The 16,981-nt window shown below is 48.2% G+C and overlaps 1 protein-coding gene across 1 annotated transcript in view; it reads right to left on the bottom strand.

Annotated features, from left to right (window-relative positions):
• Positions 1-16,981, bottom strand: part of PALS1 (protein associated with LIN7 1, MAGUK p55 family member) — a 34,984-nt gene that overhangs the window by 8,601 nt on the left and 9,402 nt on the right. The window contains exons 2-8 of the mRNA XM_075283145.1: positions 14,177-14,660; positions 6,264-6,472; positions 5,140-5,217; positions 4,147-4,293; positions 3,891-4,052; positions 3,001-3,078; positions 172-355 (exon numbers count right to left, since the gene is read on the bottom strand). Of these exons, the coding sequence (XP_075139246.1) occupies positions 172-355; positions 3,001-3,078; positions 3,891-4,052; positions 4,147-4,293; positions 5,140-5,217; positions 6,264-6,472; positions 14,177-14,540 (1,222 nt within the window). The 5' untranslated portion in view covers positions 14,541-14,660. The remainder of the gene's footprint in view (positions 1-171; positions 356-3,000; positions 3,079-3,890; positions 4,053-4,146; positions 4,294-5,139; positions 5,218-6,263; positions 6,473-14,176; positions 14,661-16,981) is intronic.

Genomic DNA, 16,981 nt, shown 5'->3' on the forward strand with positions numbered 1-16,981 from the left:
ATAAATATTCAGAATAATTCACAAAACGGATAAAGCCGCCTATCCAAGCCAATATCAGGAACGACGCTTTATAAGGAACTCATTTTAACCACTTAATGGCCACTTAGCACACGTGACCTATAATTGCGTCATCCAAACAGGTCAGAGGTGGTGGCGACATTCAGACGTTACCTGGGACAAGGCCGGCAAGAGGTTGGTTATCTTCATCGCCATCCCTATACGCCTGCCACCAGTTGGGGTCATCTTGGCTGATGATATGGAGAATGTCTCCCTTCTGGAAGGAAAGGCCCAGCTCCCTACACGGGACATAGGGGTCGTCTGTGGGGTCGTAGTCAAAGTGGGCTTTCACATGGACCTGCAGAGAAAAGTGGGAAAATATGACGATTTACCAATGTAGACAGATCATTGCTTGGGGGGGATTGTCAAACCATAACTTGGCACCTATGCGCAGTCACGACCATGGGGCTTGTGTCTCCTTTTGAATGGATGTACGGTTACCCCTGCGGTCTGTGGGACGGATGCAAGTAACCAAGTACAGAATTCAGCTATAGCCAAAAGTCCCACAGAGATGGAACTGATCATCCACAGAACAGGAAACCACCAATCAAGAAGATGGGGTCCTATGTCCCAGTCGTGTCTGAATGCTGATACTCTATTCACGGAGACAACCATATATACTCCGCTCTGTCCCACAGACCCCTGAATGGAGTGGCAGCATGCATACATACATAACCGGACCTCCAAAGAGGGGAGACGAGAGCCTGGTGTACGAGAGTAGTGCAGAGTTGTTAGGGTGGGACAACCCCTTTAATGTCACTTTATAGGGCTGTAATATGAACAGGAGAGAGTAGAAGTCGGCCTCAATGAATTAACAGGACATTAGGAGTTAAGAGGATCAGAGACCTATTTTGAGGTCAGGAGTGAACAGTAAAGCCGGGACAGTCACAGCTACAACCTGCACAGCAGAAATATCACAAGGAAAGGGTTCCCATTAAAGGAACGTTCCAGGACTTCATGTAATAATGTCTAATCCTATCCCGACTCACAGAACAGTCACCAATAAGTTGAGTGAAGGAGCGATGCGGCCTCTCCCTGGATCCTATCATCAGATCTGTTGGTCACGTAGACCTTCTACAGGACCCATCAAAATGAATGAGACTGAGCTGAAATACCAGGCACAGCTTCTACCGTACACTACACACCTGGTATAGGGTAAGAGCCCCTTCAATCCACTAGAAGGGTCATTTCACACACAGGGTTTCTTGGATCAGAACCTGAGGCGGAGGCTGCCTCTGGTTCCGATCCAATAGCCGGGTAGCTGTGACTGAAAGCCGGTGTACTGGCCCAGAATCCAGCCGTTCACTCCGCTCTGGAAAAGACCCAATGAATGGGCCTAGTCGGGAGGAGGGAGTATCTTCAGGCTGAATTGCGAGGCGAAACAGCCTGAAGAATGAGCATGTCGCTTCTTTTTCCCCCGAAAAAACTCCTAAGCGGCTCCCGTTGATTTTAATGGGAACCATCTTTTTGGTCAGGATTTTGAGGCGGATACGGCCTCAAAATCCTGACCAAAAAACTCCATGTAAACTTACCCTAAAGGTCTTGGAAAAACCTTAAGAACTTGTCCCACTAAGGCAAAGTTCACGCAGAGTTTTTTGGTCAGGAAAAATCCACTCCGGAGGCATTTTTTGTGGCGTTTTCCACCCGAAAAAAAAAAAAAAAAATCAATGCAAGTCAAATGAGAGGGGGAAAATTCACCTGGTGTTTTTTGTCAAAAAACGCCTCAGAAAAACGCTAGCGTTTTTTTTTGCCTCCCATTGACTTGCATTGATTTTTTTTCAGGCAGAAAACTTCAGAAGAACGGACAAGTCACTGCTTTTTTTTCCGCTAGCGGGGGAAGAAAAAAAAAAAAATAAAAAGCAGGTTACATAGGACTGTATGGTGAGGCGTTTTTCGGAGAAGGATTTTGAGGTGGATTCCTGACCAATTAAACTCTGTGTGAACTCAGCCTTAAAGGGATTCTACCATTAAAATCTTTTTTTTTTTTTTTTTTTTTTTTTGTGGACAAGACGTCGGAATAGCCTTTAGAATGGCTATTCGTCTCTTACCTTTAGATATGATCTCCGCCGTGCCGTTCCGTAGAAATACCGGTATGCAAATTAGTTCTGTCACAGTGATGGGGGCGGGCCCCAGCGCTGAAAATGCAATGGGGGCGTCCCCACTGCAGCTCGAGAACACGATCCTGCGACGCCTCTATCTTCGGCTGGATCCTCCTGCGGCTGCATCACCTCCAGGAGGAAGACAGCGGTCATTTTTGGGAGGCCGCTCCTGCATTGTATGGTATGCGCAGTCGGCTCTACTAGTGTCTCGCTGGCAGAGCCAACTGCGCAGGCGTCGGAGGTGACGCAGGAGGAAGACAGAGAAGGGGAGGATCCAGCAGAAGATAGAGGCGTCGCCGGAGCCTGTTCTCGAGCAGCAGTGGGGACGCCCCCGTTGCATTTTCAACACTGGGGCCCGCCCCCATCGCTGCGAGAGAACTCATTTAAATACTGGTAAAAACCGGTATTTCTAAGGAACGGCGCGGCGGAGATCACATCTAAAGGTAAGAGACGAATAGCCTTTCTAAAGTCTTATCCACAAAAAAAGAGGTTTTAATGGTAGAATCCCTTTAAGTGATAGTATATTAGCATACCAGACAAGTTCCCCTGACCCCCATCATATCCAATGCACTTCCCTGTGCGGTGGGAGGTTAAAAAGCAAAAGGTCTCCGTACCACAAGCGACCCACAATAATCCTAATGTCATAGTATACTGCTAGAATACGCCATAACATTACTACATGGTAATAACACTTTCCTCAAGCCGGGAGGAATAACCGGTTACAATAGACCGAGGCCTGTGCAAAAGCAAGATCCCATCCCCTGCAAGTGGTCTCCATACTCCGTACACATTATACACACAGATATACAAGTAGAAATCTTACAAATGCTTGGCCACAACTTACCACAGTCTCCCGGGTCGGCGGCGGTCTGGCCTGCTGACTAGGAATAAGTACAAACGTGAGCGTCCCATGCATCTCCGCCTATATAGAGAAAACACATCTATTACACAATAGTAATATACAAGGGGGCGTATTCTTCATCTATACCACGGCTTAGAATTAAAATAAATGCAAAATGTAACAAAAATTCATTTATTCACTGCCCAACAAGATAAAATCTGCCCAAATAAAGGGGTTTTCCTGGGACTGTGTTACTTAGGTGGTCAATATCAGTTTGGTAGGGGGTCAGATACTCAGCACCTCCACGGATCAGCGCTTAGTGCTGCAGATCAGTCATCTGAATGGGACCAAGCTGTAGTAAGTGACCAATGAAGCCGACACCATTGGCACAAACAAGAAGTTGATCATGGGTACCGTGACCTCTTCCAAGAGTTGTGGGGGTCCCACCGATTACATACTGATGGCCTTCAATATGTAAGTCCTGGAAAACCTCTTGAGAAGGGGTCTCTGACCAAGACAATATCAGAAGTATATGCAAGCTTGGGACAGCGCTCTACAACGCAGAATGGATCGTGTATAACCAAGATGTCCATTTATCTTCTAGATGGCCACTAGAGATGAGAGAGTAGTAGTCGATCGAATACCTTGCCGCCATAGGAATGCGTGTAAGCGGCCGAACACCAAGGGGTTAAGCGCATCGAATATTCAATGCCCTTAACCTCTTGGTGTTCGGCTGCTTACACATTCCTATGGCGGCGAGGTACTACTCACTCATCTCTAGTGGCCACGCAATACTGCAGGTCTCTAGCCTCGGACACTGCAGTGGCGACTGGCCATCTAAAAATGAAGGATTCTTGGCCACACACACGAGATCCGGATCTCACGTCACTTACCAGCAACTCAAAGACATCGTTGACATCTTTTCCCCTAATTTCGATGCCGTTGATCTCCAAGATTTCATCTCCTTCATGTAACAATCCGCTCTTCTCCGCTGCGCCCCCTTTCACTATGCGGCTGATGATAACGGAGTCCAGTTCGTTTCTCACTGTGGCGCCCTGATCCAGTAAAAAAATAAATCAATCCTACCATCAAACCAGCAGCACATGAAATGGAACGACCCAGGACTGAACCAAGATGGATTTCACTTACCAGAGGAATATCTCTCGCCTTCTCTATTCTTACAATTTTAACCGTTTCATCCCCATATTGGGTAATGTTCTCGTAAAACTTGTCTTCAGAAACCGATTCGGGCATCATTTCCTGCTCCGCCACCTTGTCATGGGCCAAGAGGAGAGCCTGTGACGTCAGAGGGACAACATTAGAGGCGCGGCAGTCGCCCAATCCTGCCCCCGTCATTGCTTAATATTACACATTAACAAAGATTTGGCATATTGCTAAGATATTTCATAACTCCACGAGCGCTGGCACTCGTCCATCGCTCTACTCAGATATTCCTATTTTACACTTGTATGGCATAGGTGTGGGATATCCCATAAAAGTCTGAAAGATGTGAATCCCACCTCCTACGTCAACTGCAATGACCCCACAGATCACCGAAGACATGGGGTGACCTCTAGTGTAGGTACTTGTATGGGGTTCCTCTTGCGAGAGCAGAGAAGCTGGAAAAACTAAGGCTATGTGGACATGACCAAGTGTGCACAGGACCAAGTGACTGACTGGAGAGCAGAATGCACTTATGGGCAGCTTCTGCACCCCACTGACTTCAATGGGGGGGGTTCTGTTACCCTCAGTTTCAATACCCCATAGCAGGACAAGATCTTCTCTATTCTCATTGGACCCCCCAATATTAAGAACCTCGGCCTGCACACTCAGACATGTTCATGAGGCCTAAGTAAGTGGGGGACAATTCATGCAGGATCAGTAGGGTTGAAGAAAGGAACGCCACCAAACATGGAGCCCAGAGTCCACATCACCAACATGTGTCAGGTACTGAAAACAAGGACCGTGAAGTTATGGCATGATGTTCTGCACTTGCTATAACAGATGCCATGTGAACAACCCCCTTTATGAAAGCATCTGGATGTAATAGAATGGGGTGCAGCATTTGGGAGAGTCGCACTCATTCCAATAGACAGGCAGATGCAAGACTTGTAAATAGGGTTGGAATTTTGTGTTATATACCTGGACGTGCGGTGCGCTCAGGAGATCGGTAAGTTCTTGGCTTTCCTTGTGATGACTTGTTTTTAAGACGTGCTGCACCTAAGGAGAAGAAAAAACATAAGTAAGAGGCAAATAATACAAAGCACAACTGGATATTGTGCACATCGGTATCCCGGGCGTCATTGCAGAGAAAATTCTATTACAGAAGGAAATTAATTGCGGATGTATTTTATTAGCCACAAGGCATTAGGGCTGGGCAGTCCCCTATAGATAATGACGTCCATGTATGTATGGCCGCTGCGCTAAGTAAAGGAAGACTAGTGGGGATTCTGGAAGGGGCGCTGTGGCTACTTTCAAACATGCCAGGAAAATCTAATGGGTTGCAAAATTCTAAAACAACGAGAGCTATGAAGGTAGCCAGAAGTCACAGACTTCTCCTCAAGTGGAGCAGAGGGGGATCACGTTCATTATATGGCGTTGAAGCAAGCGGCTGAGATGTCGGAACAATCACCGACACAGCGCGAGGAACAAGTTCAGCAGCAGGACAGCTTAAGAGCTGCCGAAACACCGGAGCATTGACAGCAGCAATTTGCTGAATATAGGCGGATCATCGACGCCAACAACACGCAGACGAAGTCGCGGGCAGAGGTTAGTTTGAAAAAAACAAACAAACCCCGAAACACATTAATCTCTATGTAAACAGAGGACAATCGATTTGAGTCCACTAGATGGATGTAAAAAATGTGATGTATATGGAGTCTACTACTAATCCTCCTCAGCTTCCTCTTAGGGGGCGTCCACACTACCACCGCGGTCCGTCCAGGGGTTTCCATCCTAAACCCTGGGTATACTGGACAGGGGACGGCTTGCCGGTGGTCAGCTTTAAAACCCGTTCAGTTGAACGTCCGAGACGGGACATAAAAGTCTAAAAACGGCCTTTAGGGCCTTCTCACAGGGACATATATGGTGCCGATTTTTGGGCAGCTTAGGCCTGAAAAAACCTGAGACAGATTCCTCCAGGAATTGCCCTGAGATTGAAGCAGAACACTGAAAAAAAAAGTGTTGTGTAAGTTGGAGGGGCAGAAATGGAACAAACCTTAGGAGAAGCAGCACGGCCAGTCCTGGTCCTATAAGTGGTCACCTACCTCCTGGGTCAGCTCCTGCACGCTCGGGGTAAGGGGATATGGGGGGCTGGCTTTGTTCATATGCACGGCGACAGCATTGTGGATTCTGAACGCGTTCTGGAAATCTACATTTTGCACAAGATGGAGAAGTAAACTGAGGTCTTCCTGGCTCTGAGAGTCCGTCAGCGTGTGCTGGATGTCCTTCAAGGAGCTCAGTAAATCTTCCAATTCTGCAAAAGATGGAAAACAGACAACTTTATTAGTGTGTGCGACAATGACAAAGCAAAGGGATATCAGAAAATAATACAGGATCCTTTATAGGTCCGCTCACTCTCAGTCAGCAACTACAATGTCTTAAGTTAGATGTCCGCGGAGAATGGCGGAGCGGTGCGGACCCTCCCTACAGCGACCAGCTGTCACCAGGGGTCATAGACACAGGAACCGGTCAGCAGAGGAGCCTGAAGGAGGTGATGACAAGGAGGAGGCAGCGCATCTCAAGGAAGCCAACAAGTAAACAGCACAATGCAGCCTTCAGTGTCAGGAATACAAGGCAGCTGTGTCCCCGTCATGTGGGCAATAATAAGATGCAACGCAACGCTGCTGCCAATGCGCACCCTACTGTCTACACATGTGGCCACAATGGAGGCAGCGAGGCGACACTACACACTATGGAAATGTAACATTTACAGGCGGCCGACACGGGAATGTCTCACTCCTCCTCACAATATCACAATGGTATTCAGACACAGGCTGACGTGGCGAGGAGAAATGTGACTACCACAAGTATCTGCAGCGCCGCCGAGGACCCCCGACCCTCTCAGACAGAGGGCCTGTGTATGGCCAGACACAGCAGAGATGCTCCGCTGCAAAATCTGGGGACGCATGCCTCAAAATACACCTGTAGCATTGCAATTGGTGAAATCCGCAGCAAACCAATGCATCAAATCTGAGCTATAAAGTTTGAATAGCCTTTTAGGAGGCCTTTCAGGTGCTGCTATTAGTTTGGAAAAAGACCCCTCCCCCCTCGTTTTTGTTCATCACAGTGGAAATCAATATGCAAACGAACTCGATATGCAAACGCACATGCGCAGTAGCACTCCCTCCCGCGCGCTACTGTGCACGCTCCAGCGCCATTCCCCATAGAGAACATTGCAAGCTGGGGCTTGCGCAGTAGCGCGCAGGAGGGAGTGCTACTGCGCATGTGCTTTATTTCAATAGAATAAGCAGGAGGAGGGGGGCTCGGAGGCACAAAGAAGAGCGGTGGGCGTCCAGAAGCTATGACGCTAAAGGCTGCGCAGAACGCCCACAGAGCATGATTGAGTTCATTTGCATATCAATTTCCACGGTAATTAACAAAAACGCAGAGCGCCATACAGTGTATAGTGGCTGCTATTGATATTGCAGTTCGGTCGCATCTTCTAGAATAGGGCTGAGCTGCAAACAGGTCATGTGATCAATGAAAGGAGCGCTCATCTGAGAGAGGCCGACTATCACATAGTGACCATGTCAGGTGACCAAGGATAGAGATGGATAGACTATATATATATTCATGTAGTATGTGAATCAGTAGTAATGGGTGGATCAAGGACATGTCTAATACTAACTGTTTAACCTGTTAGATGCCGTCTTCAATAGGACACCTAATAGGATCTGACGGCCACCGCACTGTAATACAGATCACATGGCAGCACCCGGCACGCACACGTTAATACAAGACGACAGAAAACTACTTAGACTCATTGACAACTCGATTCCAAGAACGTCATAAAGGGCCCTTGACCCCCACAGCGCTGATCTTGGCTTTCTGATGCATTTCCTGGCCTAGCCCTGACCTAGGCTGTCCATGTCCAGGAGGTTTGGGCCCAATGAGTGGGCAATGACTGACCGAGGAGCCCAAAAATAGCTTAAAGCGATTCTACCACTGAATATGTATTTTGTGTGGATAAGACGTCGGAATAGCCTTTAGAAAGTCTATTCATCTCTTACCTTTAGATGTGATCTCTGCCGCGCCGTTCCTTAGAAATACCGTTTTTTTACCAGTATGCAAATGAGTTCTCTCGCAGCAATGGGGGCGGGCCTCAGCGCTCAAACGGCGATGGGGGTGTCCCCACTGCTGCCAGACAACTCTCTCCAGCGATGCCTCCATCTTCAGCTGCATCCTTCCCTTCTCTCGTTGTCTTCCTCTGGGTCAGCTCCGACGCCTGCGCAGTTGGCTCTGCCAGTGAGACACTGAGAACAAAAAATCGCCGCCGGACGGCATGCTCAGCAGCTCTACTACAGTCACGCTGACAGAGCCGACTGCGCAGGCGTCAGAGTTGACCCAGACGGAAGACAACAGAGAAGGGGAGGATGCAGCTGAAGATGGAGGCATCGCTGGAGCGGGTTCTCGGGCAGCAGTGGGGACGCCCCCCATCACCGTTTGAGTGCTGAGGCTGCCCCCATTGCTGCGAGAGAATTCATTTGCATACCGGTAAAAACCGGTATTTCTAAGGAACGGCAGCGCGGAGACCACGTCAAAATGCGAGACACAAATAGCCTTTCTAAAGGCTATTCCGACGTCTAAAGCACACAAAACAAAAACAAAAACTAAAAACCCAAAACATATTTAGTGGTAGAATCCCTTTAAGTTTTTATGCAAAATACAAATTTTAATTTTTGAAGGATTTTATTTTCCACTAATAGCAGCCTTGCACTAGAAAAACACTCACATCACAAACAAGACAGACGGGATCACTATAGAAGTTGACACCTCTACAGATGACACCCATTGTAACCCATCATTACAGTCGCTCCTGACAATAGATGATGTCACAGCTTATCTACTCCCCCACAATGCTCAGAGAACATCTAGAAGTCTCCCATAGACCTCGATGAGTCGGCTCCAGACTATTACTGCCTATGGCCATGACTGTGCTATATAACACAGATAGACTGTACTACCCAGACTCTCCACAGGGGGAGATAGAAATGCATATGACTACATAACTATAGTCTCTTAGAGTATTATACAGAGAGCCATAATGTACACTGCCACCAGCAGGTAGATGCGGTACTGTCTCTAGCTGCCCATGTCATGCTATGCTGAAGAATCAGGGGATTGATAGAGCAAAGAGAAAAATAAATATAAAAAAGTCTGCAATACTGCAAAGAATCCAATCTTATCTCTGAGAAGTAATTGTATCCTGTATAACGGCACGTATAGCGGTGACTAATGTGTCACATCCCAATGTAGCGGTGTAAACATTGTAAGTGCGGGCGGCCAGATCTGTGAGAAAGTCCAGTAATGTAACAGTGAAGGTCGCCCTAATCTCAGGGGAGGGTGCGCGACGTCCCGGGTGACTACAGGTTACACACAGTGGGTTCTCTTTACATACCACAAGTGTTAGTGAGGGATCGGGCTGTGTTCACACTAGAGTCAAGGCTTTGGCGTTTAGACAATCCGTGATGGATGGGATGGATCCAGCAAATGGAAGTGGTAATAGGTGGGGCTAAACCAATAGTAAAGGGTCCTCGTACCGCAGCATATCACACCTGCTTCTAGAGGAGAATATGGCGCCTCACGCAGGCAGTATATGCGCAGCACACAGAGTGCCTGTGGCCTGGTGAGATAGCCCACTTGTGTTTGGGCAATAAACTCGCACCCTTCCATATATAGCTCACTTCATCCTCCAGGACTTCTCCCGTGCTGCACATGTTCTATGGAGTGCACTACCCTGGACCTTTAGATTTTCCCCTGACATTCACAATGCCCCTGAACGCTGAGGCCCGTATCATGTAACTTTATTCTCACTACAGTACTGTCCACAACATGGTCAAAGCTCTCTCCATTTAACACCTTCCTCACCAGTCTGCACTTCTCACAAGGCTCTGGTGCAAGGAGGAACACAACTGCCATAAAACACCATAAAAATCTGTACTCTAACAGCTCATCAATATCCGATCGGGAAGGGGAAAAACATCCAACATTCAGCACCTCCACATATCAGCTGATGTCATCAGGTTCTGGGCCAAGCCAAACTCAAACAGCTCCCCCTACCATGTAGTGGTCATTCCGGTTACTACAAGCACAGCTCCCATTCGAGGGCAAGGGTCATTACACAGTGGATGGAGCGGTCTGCTTTTGGCTAAGTCCACTGTATAGTTACCAGGAGCTGATCGGTGGGGGTGCTGGGTGTCGGCACGCTGTAACCTGCCAACTAGAGATGAACGAGTACCATTCTAAACTCCTGTTTCGAATAGCACGCACCCATAGGAATGAATGGAGCCGGCTGGCACGCAGACTTTGCCGGCGGCCGGCTGCTTAACCCCCTGCGTGCCGGCTGCATCCATTTATTCCTATGGGTGCGTGCTATTCGAAACGGGAGTATCGAATAGTACTCGCTCATATCTACTGCCATCCTAATGTCTGGAAAAAACATTTAAAAAGTCCACACTATGGTGATCTATGTTCTCCACCAAAACAGATAATGAATAAGGATGTATCAGTTGGACACCTGGCACCACACCGATCAGCTGTTCTCAGCAACTAATACATAAAGAATGGAGCAGGAAGCAGACAGCGCCACTCTCTGTGTAGTGGTCAGCCCAGGTAGTGCAGATCAGCACCCATTCACTTTAATGGGAGTGAAGCTACAGTGACTGAGCTAAGCTGTCTGCTTCCTGCTCCATTCTCTGTGTAGCCGCTGATCGGTGAGGTGCCAGGTGTTGGACTCCCACTGATCTGATACTGATGACTTCTCCCGAGTATTTTTAGTCTGTGAGAAACCCCTTTAACATGAATGACATCATCTGAACTGATCCAACATGACATTGCACTGTTTACATTGGCAGGTGCACTACAATACAAGCACTGCCGTATTATGGTCACATGACAATCCTGCAAGGATAATAAACACCGGCGGACAGATAAGAAGAAAGCTTCCGGGTCGCACACAATACATTCCTAGCAACCGTCGTCACCAGGTTAACCGAAGAGATGTGATGCACAACAAGCACAATGACACTTGATCTAGTGAAGTGTGCCGCGTACACAACAAAGACTCCCTGTGACCACAGATACCTGGCACAGGAGACGTGGGCGCCACTAAACCACACCATTAAAATCACATTTTTTTTGTCGATCACACATAGGAATAGTCTTAAGAAAGGCCATTCTTCTCCTACCTTTAGAGGTCTTCTCCGCACCAACGTTCGGTAGAAATCTGTTTTCTTCTGTATGCAAATGAGTTCTCTCGCAGCACTGGGGGCGGTCCCCAATGCTGCAAGAGAACTCTCCAGCCCCGTCTCCATCTTCTTCAGGAACATGTTTTCTCTGTGGCGCCGTTCGGTAGAAATCCCAGCTTTCGTCGGTGTTCAAATGAGTTCTCTCGCAGCACTGGGGGCGGTCCCCAGCACTCAAACAGCACTGTGGGCGTCCCCAATGCTGCGAGAGAACTCTCCAGCGACGCCTCCATCTTCTTCAGGAACGGTCTCTCTGCGCGTCTTCTTCCACAGCTGGGTTCAAACTTCTTGGCCTCAGGCAGAGAAGACTGCACATGCCCGCCGTCACAAGAAAAATGGCTGCTTACACAGCGAGTGGCCATTTTCTTGTGGCCTGTGGGCATGCGCAGTCTTCTCTGCCCGAGGCCAACAGGTTTAAACCCAGCTGTGTAAGAAGACGCGCAGAGAGGCCGTTCCTGAAGAAGATGGAGGCGTCGCTGGAGAGTTCTCTCGCAGCATTGGGGACGCCCACAGTGCTGTTTGAGTGCTGGGGACCGCCCCCAGTGCTGCGAGAGAACTCATTTGAACACCGACGAAAGCTGGGATTTCTACCGAACGGCGCCACAGAGAAAACATCTAAAGGTAGGAGAGGAATAGCCTTTCTTAAGGCTATTCCTACGTGTGATTGACAAAAAAAATGTGATTTTAACGGTAGAATCCCTTTAAGGTGAACCTAAGCATTCAGATAACCATGATGGTACCATGTGTATACAGCATTGCTGGCCATTACGAGACTTTGAGTAGAAGTTCCCCCACCAAAGACTCTCTCAGTTGCCCCTGGGCTGGTGGGGGAAGACTAGCTATTACTGGAGGAAATAGGAAATTCTGCTCCATAACTCTCTCACACACACAGGACCTTATAAAGAAGTGGCGAACAGTACAAAGATAAATAAATGCGTCTGGGGGAGACAGAAAACTCACTGTTATCTGCAGTAGCCTCTGTGCCTGTGTCACTACTTCTCACTCACCTCTCCATAGACTTCAGTACAAGTAATCTGATAACAAGGCTAGGGAGTGTGTAGGCCGAAGCACTAAGTCTGACTCCTCTAACAGTCAGAATCTGACTCCAGGTCAGACTTCTACTGCAAGTTCACACGGGGCACAGGATAGCGTATTTTGGTCCCGACTTTGATGTGGGAAGCCATGTCAGAACAGGACCAAAATGTGCCTTCCGTCACAGCTTCCCACTCCGGAGTAGGCCCAAATGAATGGGCGTAGTCAGATACTGCCGCGAGGCGGACGGCGCAGCTGAATCAGCCGCGGAATCCGCTTGAAGAAATGGCAGCTCGCTTCTTTTTTCTGTGAGCAGGAACATACCGCTCACAGAAAAAAGTAAGCTAGCGGTCTACATAGACCTCTATTGTGAGGGGGTGGATTATGACGTGGATTCAGTGCCAAAATCCGCCCCCTGATACTACACTGATCTAAGACTGTCTTGGCAGACCAAGACAGATTCAGCAAAGAATTCAGAATGCTCATGTTTAGTTGGATAGGGGAGGAGTAGAAAGCTGACTAAGTGGGGAAAGGAGCAATTTTCTCTAATAAGGTACAAAGGCAGAGAGTCAAATGTCTAGACCACCGGGGCCTATGACGGTCTGCTGCGGCCTCACAGGTGGGGACAACTGGAGGGTCAGTTCTCTGCTCAGCCATTTTTGAGAACAGCAATAGGAGAGAAAGGAATATTCATGGTCACTTCTCCATCTACAGTGACTAAAGCACCTGGGCAGGATGGAGAGTTACAGCACCGCCATTCTGGAGCTACAAGTAAGTTTTCTGTAAAATGGTACTACCAATTGCCAGAATGAAGAGCCTATGCTACCCATTCCCTTTCAGCTTGGAGATACCACATGGATTGACAAATACGGACACCTTTTCAGGGCCCATAAAATCATTTCAGTAGCCTGTCAAAAACTTTTATACTGCAAATAATCTAAAAAGTTAAAGGGGTATTCCCATCTCGCTTGTTCACCAACCTGCAGGCGGTGTGCTCTTTTCACTTCCTGGTTTTCTCAGCGCAATGGTGGGCGGGGTTTCACTTGCTCTGCTATCGGCTATTTTTGCAGTCAGTAATGAGGGATTGGTTGTAAATGCATTACCACAGTATCAAGCTGATGTAGCAGAGCTGGATTTGAGTCAGTTTGTAATACATACAGAGGTACCAGACTCCCTATCTCAGCCAAATTCAATTAAACCGACTGATAAGTGGAAGAGCAGGAGAAAAAACAGCTCAGAAATACTCACCTCCCCCCTCCCCTATCTGAGGAGCTCCGTTGCTTGTCTGTGGCAGAGACATACACAGCTCAGAGCTGCTGCCGAGCACTCAGCTCCTCCCTCTCCCCCTGAGAGCAGGCAGCTACTCACTTGGGGACAGAGCATATAAGCTCAGAACGGCTCGTGGTCATAGAAACGCAGTGTAAACAATGAAGTGAATAAATTAAGATAGCGGCCAAACAAAGCAGTTTTGATAAAGCAATGTATTTAGGAAAAGTCTTCTATCCACATAAACTAGCAGTATAGATAGGATCCTTGTGATGGGACAACCCCTTTAAATGACAGGATTAAAATTTTCTGTCCACTCAATTGTAACGTAAATATTGTGCCCGGCATTACGCAGCATGCACCCCTGTGGGCCCCGCACAGTATACAGATAATATACAACCCCGGTCGGGCCTTACCTAACACTTTGACAGCTCGGCTAGGGCTTTCCAAAACAAGTCCTTCATCCGTATCAAAAATAGGGTTATCTATTCCAGTTTTGGGAAACGTTTGTGCCAACTTTTTGAGTCTCATGGAAGAATTGACATCCAGGTCCTGCTTCTTTCCATCTTCTTCCCGCCTACGCCTCATATCTTCCTGCTGCTGCCGGATGCGTTCCAGCTGAGCGCTCCTCCGGATGGGCATTGCCCTCGTCCCCAACTCCCCCGGGCAGTCGACGGCCATTTCTCTATGTTTCTGCGGCTCGTCCGGAGAAAGGTCGGCACTTTGCTTCTCGCTGTCGGAGTCTTCTGTTACATGACCGTTCACATGGGACGTGGTCATGGCTGCTGAGCGCGCCCCGCGCTGGCTTTATATATGGAGGTGCACGCAACCATCTACATCCCGGCCCATGGTAGCTTTCCAGGAACGAAGGGAGTAGGATCGTGCCGACTGTGGAGTTACCTAAACACAAGAAAGATATCAGAAGTATTATTATAGAATACTTCCATCAAGTGACAAGTTCTCATAGAATTCTGTAATGGGCCGTCCCTCTGTTACTCCTCCTGGAAACGAATACACGATAACTGGGTATTAACATTTAAACCGACTCATACACCATACTGAATAAGAGAATGAAAACACTCAAGTGTCAATCTACTAGTTCATTTCCAAGAGGAATAACAGAGGAACGACACGAGACAATCCCACCAAACTCACTAGACAATATTACTACCATACCATTGTACATCACTCCCAACAAAGGTAATTTTCATGTAAAATTGTCCCTCTAGCGCTACCTATTGGAAGGATGCAACTCTATAAGTCAATGCCTGACCTTTAGGGACCCAGATTTAATAGGGGGTTCCCCAGTTTAGGATTCTCATCACTTGGTCTCCCTTTCGGAAGGGTCTGTCCTGCAGTACACACACAACCCAATGATTGTGCAATGCTTCGTTCCCCCTGTGGTGGCGCTACTGGGATATTGAGCCCTTGCTATCGGGTTTGCCTACAAAATACAGCTGATCACAAGTCAACAAGTTAGAACCATTCAAAGCGGAGAACCCCTTTAATATTGGGTGGTTATTCCGACTGTCTTAAAGGGATTCTACCACCAAACCAACATTTTTTCTATTTACCACGTCGGAATAGCCTTAAGAAAGGCTATTCGTCTCCTACCTTGCTCAGTCGCCTCCGGCCTGCCATTCCGTAAAAATACCAGTTTTTACCGGTATGCAAATGAGTTATCTCGCAGCAATGGGGGCAGGCCCCAGCGCTCAAACAGCAATGGGTGCGTCCCTATTGCTACCAGAGAACTCTCTCCAGCGATGCCTCCATCTTCAGCTGCATCCTCCCCTTCTCTCGTCGTCTTCCGTCTGGGTCAACTCCGACGCCTGCGCAGTCGGCTCTACCAGTGAACCACCAGTAGAGCCGACTGCGCATGCCGTCCGGCGGTCATTTTTGGGAGGCCACTCTTGCTCTTGTAATTCAATACGAGCGGCCTCCCAAAAATGGCCGCCGGCCGGCATGCACAGTCGGCTCTACTGGTGTATCACTGGCAGAGCCGAGTGCGCAGGCGTCGGAGTTGACCCAGACGGAAGACGACGAGAGAAGGGGGAGGATGCAGCTGAAGATGGAGGCATCGCTGGAGACAGTTCTCTTGCAGCATTGGAGACGCCCCCATTGCCGTTTAAGCACTGGGGCCCGCCCCCATTGCTGCGAAAGAACTCCAGTAAAAACCGGTATTTCTACGGAACGGCGGCAACTGAGCAAGGTAGGAGACGAATAGCCTTTCTTAAGGCTATTCTGACGTGGTAAATAGAAAAAATGTTGGTTTAGTGGTAGAATCCCTTTAAACGTGTGGATATTTAGGTGTCACCTATGTTTCAGCTGAAAAATTGGAAGGGTAAAGTAATTGGTTATTGGTGGAAAACCCTAATAAAAAAGTATCAATGCAAAATTACGGATCTCTTTAGAGTTCGCCTTTAACGTAAAACCCATTTTGCATTGTACCCAGTCAGTGCTGGAGATTTTAGGACACAGACCACACCGGGTGTTATTTTATGGTCTTTTCCTCACGTTGGTGACCTGACTCATGCATCACAATAGATAAGCTCCTCAAGATGGGAGTCAGGTTCAAGGAACGCCACGGAGCACAATACGGCCACTGTATACCGGCTCATTACACAGCACATCGCCACCCTTTAGTCACAAGGCTGACTGGGCGTAATGCGGGCAGCCAGGCTGTATAATGAGCTTACATAGAAGGCTAAGAAGATAATCGCCCACAGCCATGGGAGGCGCGAGGAGGTGCGACAAGGATTTGTGAGCAGACACTGTCTATAGTCTAGAAGTTAGCAAGGCAGAGGTATACGTCAGGAGGGATTACTGACACAGAGCGACGACATCCGGCACTGTATAGCCATGTAGAAATACATGAGGAAATAAGACTGGCCCACACTGTGGCATCTGTCGGATGGATGAAACCTTATCGGCACATTCAGTGTACAGACCCTCATATGTTCACATACATGTACAGTCACAACACGTCGGAGGCTGCACTACAACCAGACTTGAGTTTTTTGCACCCTAGTAGTCAGAACAGGGCTCCCCTTCTAGTCGCTGCAATGTACCCCCTTCTCTACAGTAGTATAAACAATGTCCATCCCATTCAGGTACCCCAAACACCCACACTGTCAGAACAGTCCGCTCTTCCATCACCTACAGTGGTCCCTAGTAGTCACAGCAGAGCCGTCCTCCCGCTCTTCCATCACCTACAACGATCC

The sequence above is a fragment of the Leptodactylus fuscus genome, chromosome 7 (assembly GCF_031893055.1).
Source record: "Leptodactylus fuscus isolate aLepFus1 chromosome 7, aLepFus1.hap2, whole genome shotgun sequence".
Classification (NCBI taxonomy): Eukaryota; Metazoa; Chordata; class Amphibia; order Anura; family Leptodactylidae; genus Leptodactylus; species Leptodactylus fuscus.